This window comes from Gavialis gangeticus, unplaced genomic scaffold, assembly GCF_001723915.1.
Source record: "Gavialis gangeticus isolate Ggan-Ray unplaced genomic scaffold, GavGan_comp1, whole genome shotgun sequence".
In the NCBI taxonomy this organism is placed as follows: domain Eukaryota; kingdom Metazoa; phylum Chordata; order Crocodylia; family Gavialidae; genus Gavialis; species Gavialis gangeticus.
The window spans coordinates 92,302,991-92,311,623 of record NW_017729024.1 but is presented as its reverse complement, the minus strand read 5'-3'; the positions used below and the strand labels follow the sequence as shown (position 1 = coordinate 92,311,623).

The following is an 8,633-nucleotide window of genomic DNA, read 5'->3' as shown; positions in this document are numbered from 1 at the left end:
GTGGGGGGGGGCCCCCCCCCCCCCCCGGCCTGGCGCATGCGCCTTGCTGGGGTTCGAGGCAGTAGGATGGAAGGTGCTGAGGGGCGCTATGGGATGAGCAACCCTCCCCCCTTAAAGGGCCAGGTGCCCTTTTCCAGGTGCCTGGGTTGGGACTCAGGTCCGTGCCCGAGGCTTCCAGCGCCCTTCTTCAAGCGGAGTGAGTGGGCGGCTGGGGCAGGACCTGGGAGAGCACAGGCAGCCCAGAGTTACCATATTTCCAGTTCCAAAATAGAAGACACATTGTGGGGTGGGGGGAGAGAGGGGGTATATGACTGTGGGGGGCAGGGCAATGATGTGCCTCTGTTCCTCACTCCCAGCTCCCTCTCCCTGCCAGCGCCCCTCACTCCCAAACTGCAGTACCCTGCCCCCCCGGTGCTACTGGTGCCCCTTGCTCCCCACCTACAACCCCCGGCTTTTCCCAGCCCTGTGGTTACAGGCACTGACCCTGGTGCTACCAGTCCAGCTATGCAGCTCCCTGTTTTCCTGAAGGGCCCTCCTGGCTGGAGGGGCAGGCACCTCTCCTACTCTGCTGCAGCCTTGAACACCCCACCCCCACAGTCCCCAAGCCCAGGTCCTCCATCCCCTGCCTCCCCACAGACTTACCTGTATCCAGCTGCCAGGCTGCTCCCACCCAGTGCCTGGCTACATACAACTGTGTCCACCCAGCCCCAAGCAGCTCCTTGCTAGGGCATGTTGGGAAGTGCTGGGGAAAACTTTGAAGCTGAGCAAAGCTAAATCCCAGACATTTGATCATATTTAAAAAAATTGACTGGACGGAGATCAGAGGATCTCAAAAGAGAACGTCTGGATGTATGGTAACCCTCCCCAGAGCTGCTCCCTGACTCCGGCCATCTTGGCTAAGCATTCCCTGGACTTCAGGGGCCTGGCTCTGCGTGCCCCCTATACATAGGTGGCAGAAGGCCGGATCTAACGGGATTTAACCTCCTGCAAACTAATTTTGCGGTGGCCAGCGGCAGCACCACTGCTGCAATGCTGTGCCCAGTGCCCTTGCCACACCCTCCACCACTTCCTTATGTACAGCACCAGTGCATACTGGCTCCCACAATGGCCCTGCAGGAGAGAGGAGCAGGGGTCAGGTCAGCATGCCCTGCACCACACAGCCCTCCCAAATAATATTTTCTTCTGCTTATGCCCCTACATAGCAGTTCCCAGGGCTCATGGCTTTAGGCTCCTAAAGTCCTAGAAGCACTTGCCTGGGTCTTCCCTATTTTCAGTGGCAGGCCTGCTGGGGTGGTGCAGTGGTATGGGTGCCACGACGGAAAGGGATCTGGGGAATCTCTAGGCAGGCCTCTCTGCAAGCTGGGAAACAGGTTATCCTGTTTGTAGAGGCAGGCGCTGAGTGTTGTCCTGCAGGATCAGGCCCATGCTGCTCATGTGATGGCTGATCTGGCTCATTGTGCAGCCCTGGGGGACCTTGAGGTCCTTTCCTGGGAGGTGTCATGCAGTGTGAGGACCATTACACCTGCAAATGGGATTCATAGGATCAACCCAGAGACTTCAAATAGAAATCCACAGCTGTGATCTTCCTGAGTTCTTTGCAACAGAAAAAGTGCTCAGTTATTTTTCTGTAGTCAGAAAGAAAAAAAAAAAAGTGAAAACTGAGACTTGACATTTTCCAAAGGGTGCCACAAAGCTATCCAGGGGTGCCTCAAAGTCTAAAAAAGATTTGAGAACTACTGCCTTAAGACATGCAGTTAGTCATGCAGCCTGTGTTAGCCCAGGGTAGAGCAGATAGGATGTTTCAACACAGTGCTGTGGAAAGAAATGACAGGACCCTGTGAATGGTAACCACATTAGTACATTTATAAGGTTTTGGGATGTTCTTGGTTTTTACAGTTCGGCTGGGGAGTATTCATAGACATTAACAGTCTTTACTGGTCTATGGTGGGTGGGTGTGTATTGGGGGTGAGGAGAATTAGGTGGGATGTTCAGCCTGTCTCCTCACTTTAACTTCTAGTATCTAGTGGATGGTCTCAACCAGCTGTTTTTATGTACTAGTCTGCCTATTCCAAATGGAGAGTGTAAGAAAGCAAAACTCATGAGAGTAATTTGTGCCACTGCAGACTCCTTGCAAGGCAGCACAAATGTTAACTGGTACAGGTTAACAAACCACTTTTAATTCAGCTGGAGGAAAAAGTTTGATTGTGCTCCAGTAAGACTGGCTTCAGATAGAACTACAGGATGGTCTATTTTGCTCCCAGAATATAACTAACCCTTAGCTGTAACGTAATTAAATTTAGGACAAGAGATGTCTTTTCAGAATCTGGTTACTCATAAATTTGTTTCCCTTGCATTTAAATAAAAATCTAGATCTTCATGCATCATAATGAAATAAAATTGAGTCTATTATTGGATCTTTTTCTTTTTGTGGATGACCTTTTAGTACTCAATGTAACAGTAAAATAGCCTTTTAATGTCACTGAGGGCATAGTAGCCAAAAAATTGTACCATATGCAGACACAATTACAACCAAGTCAAAGGGCCTGGTTTCACTCATTTGAATGAATAATAAAAACATGTTTCTCAATTTGATTCGAGTCCTGGATGTATCTAGGTCCTACTGATATTTTTAAGTAGCTCTTTCCCTATAGCTGTTTGGGAACTTTGTGCCAAAACAACTTAGAGAGGAAGAAAAATAGTAAACTGTGACTGAGAAGAAACTTGCTCCCCCTTTTGCTATTTAGTTTATGGAAGAAGCAAGGTTTTCTTTTTTTCCTAGAAACTAAAAGGGGAGTTTGAATTATACTTGCCAGAAGCCAAGAAGAGGGTTTCTGTGGAGGGTTTCTACACTGGTAGAAGTCTGTCAACTTTCTCCCTTAATTTTGTGGTGAGAAACTGGACACTTAGACTTCTTATATGAATTGGCATTTGTTTATTAGCTCAAGTTTGATTGTACTTAAATACATAGAACTATTGGTTTCTTTTCAGACTTCCAGTTCTACAGGAGTGTATTTATAATTGAAAGTTTTAATTGCTTTTTTATGTAGTCACATTTGGAGTAGCTAAATTATATATTAAGGAGCAAACTAGAGCATAAATCAAAGGTGTATTTTATTTAGTCACTGCCAGAAAGCTGACGCATCTCTTGTTTCTTTTTAGGGATGTCTTGCATTTTTCCTCCAGTTTAAAAGATGTCTACTTCTAGTATTGCAGCAAGAGTGCAAACCTGGCTTTCATCTACATGGCATGTTAAAGTTCCTGTGACATGGTTAGAAGCTTGCATTAACTGGATCCAGCAAGAAAGTGGCAGTGATAATTTATCACAAGCTCAAATAAACAAACAAGTGTTTGAGCAGTGGCTCCTTACGGATCTTAGAGATTTGGAATATCCTGTTTTGCCTGACAGTATCTTAGATGCTCCTAAAGGAGAACTCTCTGGCTTTTATTCCATACAGATTGATTCATTGGTTGATGTCAGCCAGCCTGCATATTCCCAATTGCAGAAGATAAGAGGGAAAAGCACCCTAAATGAAGAAGTAACAGCCAACAGTCAGGCATCCCAAAAGACCTGGGAAGCAAAGCCTACTCGAATGCTAATGCTGCAGCTAACTGATGGAATACATCAGATTCAGGGTATGGAATACCAACCAGTTCCTGTTCTCCATAGTGGTCTTCCTCCGGGTACAAAAATTATGGTGCAGGGTAACATTGCATATCATCTTGGAGTTCTCTTGCTTAAACCAGAAAATGTGAAATTGCTAGGGGGTGAAGTGGATGTTCTTCTACAGGAGTACAGTCAGGAAAGACTCCTTGCAAGATTGATTGGAGAAGCTGAGAATCCTAATCCTGTTGAACAACGTGATCGTGAACAAGTTACTGCAGGACCTATAGATAAGTTGGGCCAAGCTATAGGGCCTTCAGATGAAGAGCTTTTAGCAAGTCTTGATGAAAATGCATTTTCTGTAAATGTTGAGACAGCCTTAGAAAGTGGATATTGTAGTAGAAGTGACCATTCAAACACAACCACACATTCACTTACTTCAAGCAGTGGAAGCTGTTCACAACAAAGATTTGGGAACCCTTTGCCTGGGGCAAATAAAGAGCCAAGTGTTCTGGCTGTGAAGTATGTTGATGGAGGTTTAGATGACATTGCATTAGAGGAGGCTTTATTTTTAGAAGAAGAGATCCAACAAGAGCTAGAAGAAATTCAGAGAGTGCAGCCTCTGGTCAAAGACAGAAATGTATCTGTAATTACAGAACAACTTTCAAATATGCCTAGAACCTCATGCATTTCATCTTTAAATTGCATGCCTGAAAAAGATGGTAAAAATGAAAGGGTTTATAAACTTGCACAATGTACTAGGGAACATCAGTTTTTGGGGAGAGAATTATCTGTTGGAAGCAAAAGTAATACAAATAATTTCTCACTACAGCATAACGTACAGCAGACCCATAACTTTACAGATGATTTGTCATTGGAAAATCCTTTTGAACAGGAGGCTTTTAGAAAAGTGGACCTAGTCAAGAGTGTTCAGAAACCTCATAGCTTTTCTGATGACATACTTTTGACCAATGGACAAGTTAACTGTTCAAAAAATGAACCACAGCTTGAGAAGCAGGAGCACAATGTAGAAGCCTTTTCTTCCAAAGCAACAGAAAACTGTAGAGGTCTTGATTTACATTCTCCACCTTTTACGTATATTACTGTGCTCTTTGCAAATAAGCCAGAAACAGTTACAACTGTGAAACTTAAAGCCTTCATTGTAACCCTTACTGGAAATCTTACAAGCAACAATGGTTTCTGGAGTGTTCTGGCAAAAATTTCTGATGGTACTGCTTACCTAGAGGTAAATTTTGCTGATGAAATTCTAACCAGTTTGATTGGATTTTCAGTGCCTGAAATGAAGATGTTAAAGAAAGATCCTGCTTTACATCCAAAACTTAAGGATGGTTTACAGCGATGCCAAAGAGAACTAATAGATCTTTGCTGTTTGATGACTGTTGAGTTTAACCCCCATGAGTCAAAAGCAACAGTGTTATTTCTCCATGAAGTTGATGCAGTAGATCTAGAAAATTTGAAGAAACGTTTAAACAAATGATTTAGGGGATAACTCATATTTTCTAGGACTAAATTCTACAAGCCAAGGAATACTAAAGTGTTAGCTTAATTAAAAGCACAAGTAAAGTGACTTCTCCCTTCCCTCCCTTTACTTCAGAAAGGGGCAGGTAGAAAAATCTGGTGAGGGGGAGGTGAACAGAAATCCATGCCTTAGGATAAAGGTATTAACATTTAAAAATTCAAAACAAATTTGTTTGAAAGCTTGTTTCAGAAATTAAAAACAAATTTGCTTTGATCAACATGTTCTTGTATATACGTTATTTTTATTTTATAACTGACATTTTATGATCAAGGATCTAGAGGAACATGTCTTATTAGATTGGAAGCTGGTACCCAAATACAGAGAAGCTGATCCTTGCACTGTTTTTTTCAGTGGAGTTACATTAGAAGTGAGGTAGTTTCTGTGAGGTGTTGATACAGGGTATCACTATCCAGTTGAGGAAAGCAGGTGAGTACTTCATATTTTTTTTGCTTTAGTCACGTAGCAGTGGACCCTTTGGTAGATTTCTAATACCATTGTAATATCATCAGGTCAAAACCTGTAGGCTTTGAAATGCAAACAGATATTTAATGTCTGAGAACTTGAAAAGCAAGCATCAAAAATAAAATGAAGTAAACTTTCTTGTTCATATTGTCCAGGACAAGAAAAACAAGCAGTAACCAAATGGGATAACATTTATACCTATAAAAATGTCAAAGCATTTTAAAACATTTTAAACACAAAGGATGTCTGTAAAATAGGAAATGCAATTGGTTTAATGATTTTTAGCTTAATATTTCTGCTCAAAATAAATGAATCAAAATCCAACAGTATTAATATATAATTTCCTCTTTCTTTTCAGCATTTGCTCATTCTTTTTACTCATGTTTTTATATTCCTGACATGTTTAATATAAATGTGTTTATACTGTAGCTAGTATATATTTTTGTATTGCCTACAGATTAAAAAATAAAAGGCCAATTTCAAAATTTTTATATTTTTGAATGAATGAATCCAGATATTTCTGTTTTTCTTAACTGCTAATAGATTATACATCCCAAAGTTAAACAACAGATGTTTAAGTACTACTTAAGAGTTTTTTGGTGGGAGTTGTTAAGTTACCTTCAAAGGAAAAAGTGGACTTACAAACTTTATCGGATGCCTTATGTAAAAAAGGAGGTCTAGAAAGGTTTCTTTTTTTTCCTTTCGTGCAATCTGCAACTTTTTTATAGTAGCAGTTAGTTCTCTCTTGGCTAGTGGATTTTTGCAGTGTAGACCCCACTTTTATAATGGTGTAAATTAAGTGATTGAAAAGGAAGGGATTTTCAGTTGAACTATCAAAACTAATTTTTGTTTTGAGTGTTCTTAAACTGTCTAATGGCTAACATTTTTGAAAAAGGAAATATTATAAGAATTAGCAGCATGCAACCTCTGAATTTCTCACTTAAACTACAGAAGCCAAAGCTGATGTTTATAAAATAATGAGGAGGACAAAAGTTTTTTTTGTGGGCACAGGAATACCTTTTGAGACTTTTTATACACCTTTAAAGAGAACACGGAATAAGCCCGTCACTCCTATTACTCCCTCATCTTTTACTTTTTTTTTTCTTTCTTTCAGGGGCCTGATGGTAGAAATATAGATGTTTAATGGTTAGAGCTTCTGCACTGGGAAGAAGCTTTTGTTTCTCTGAAAGCAGCATTGATGGATCATTGATAACTAAAAAAAAATAAACTTGAAAAAAACTTTTAAAAGAAACTGACCAAATCTGTCATATGTTGCCTGAATAAAACAGCATTTTAAAAATGTAATAAAGCTAATTACAGGATGCTGTCTGCAATCAGTATTAAAAACAAATGTCTTTATGAGTTATCTTTCAAAAATATTTCTTCTGAAATGGATATTTCTTATAGAAATAATGTTATTTAAGCATTGTTTGCCTAATATTAAAGACTGTTCTACATTGACAAAAACTGAACTATAGTAAAAAAAAAAAAAAAGAGTCTTTGGGGATTTGCTGTATTATCTTTGTCTCAGCTGACCACATTACTTACCTTTACTTTTCTGAATCCTTGTTCAGTGTTCCCCCTTTTGCTCTAGTAAGATTGTAGTCTTTCTCCTTGTCTTCAAGACCCTGTATAACTCTCTGCTTATCTTCCTAGCCACACTTCTGTCTCTTCCCCATTGTCCACGTCTATTCTGCTGTACTACTAATGCCCTGTTTTTGTTCTTTCACTCACAAAATATCTTTATATTTCTACTTCCTTCTATGTTGATCTTCATAGATAGAATTTTGCTAAGTCAATCTCAAAGGCCACTACTTAAGTCTTTTCTGAACCTCTTTAGGCAGCCTTAAAAAATACTTCTGAATTTGAATAATAATGTTTTTGTTGTAAAATTGTTAGCGTATTTGACAGTGTATAGGTTGACATGGTGTATAGGTCAACCCCTGCCTTTCCAATCTGAAAGGTAAGGATTTTCATGGGCTCACAGGGAATGGGGCCACTCTGAGCGACACTGCCAAATGCTGAGTCCAGCGCTGATCAAAAGGATGAGGCCATGCAAGCCAAGTGCTGCCTGTGAGGGGCACTGGGCTTGGCGTTCGGCAGCTCTACTTGTAGCAGACAGGGCCAGGCTCAGTGTTCAGCTGATGCAGCCCCATTCCCTGTGAGTGGCTCTGGCACCACTGCTTGCAGGGGATGGGGCTGCCTGAGTAAAGCGCTGAGCCCAGTCCTGTCCCCAGTTTTTTAATGTGACACTCTATAAGTCAAGTTTGATATATTTTTTTTTTTTTAAGACACAAAAATTGGGCTTCAAAACCGGACTTACACACTGTGAAATACGGTAATTACCTGACTTCCATTATATGATTACATTTTCAACTCCAGTGAAATATAATTGTACCTAGTCTGATTTTTTTTTTTTTTAATTTAAAAGAATAGTAGAAGTGCAGTTGGAAATGAATGCAGTTTCAAGCAGCATATCAAAGAGAGAATAGCAGTTTTAGTTAGATACACCAAATTAGCTACTGAGAGCTACCTTTCATTTATTTGGGGGTATAATCATACAAATAGGTGATTTATCATGGAATAGCTTAAATACTGCAACTCCTTATCCTTGTTTATCTCACAATAACCTTTCCATATGCCCCTGCCCTGAAGTTGTTCTTTTTATCCAGTGGGTTTATCCACCACAAATGCAACCTGCATTGGGGAAGCTTAAGATTTTTACACTAACACTACACAAATTTACCCGATTTATGGACAATGACAAGTACTTCATACTTTCGCATAACAAAACTTTTCCTATGGGTTTAATCAAAGGAATGGGCTAACAACTTCTTGGGTAGGAACAAAGAAATCTTCCCACTGAGGACAAGGATAACAATGTCTGCAACAGTCTTTGTGGTTTATACCTAGTTTATTGTGGAGGAGTCAATGTAGCAATAGATCCCACTGTATCCCATCCAGAAGTTAAAAGAATTACATTGGGCAGAACACTTGATTCTAATAAACAGTGGCAAGTAAAGAGAACAA

General features: G+C 40.4%; 1 protein-coding gene across 4 annotated transcripts in view; it reads left to right on the top strand.

The window, feature by feature from the left end:
* RMI1 (RecQ mediated genome instability 1) overlaps positions 1-7,097 on the top strand; it is a 7,282-nt gene extending 185 nt beyond the window's left edge. The window contains exons 1-2 of one of the 4 annotated variants that reach the window (XR_002097351.1): positions 1,648-5,280; positions 6,718-7,097. Coding sequence is in view for 3 of the 4 variants with exons in the window: in XM_019517386.1 (XP_019372931.1) it covers positions 3,192-5,099 (1,908 nt within the window). In the remaining variant the exon portion in view is untranslated. Of the gene's footprint in view, positions 1-1,647; positions 5,802-6,717 lie in introns of those variants that run through there. The other 3 variants (XM_019517388.1, XM_019517387.1, XM_019517386.1) reach the window with 3 other exon arrangements.
* The last annotated feature ends 1,536 nt before the right edge of the window (positions 7,098-8,633 follow it).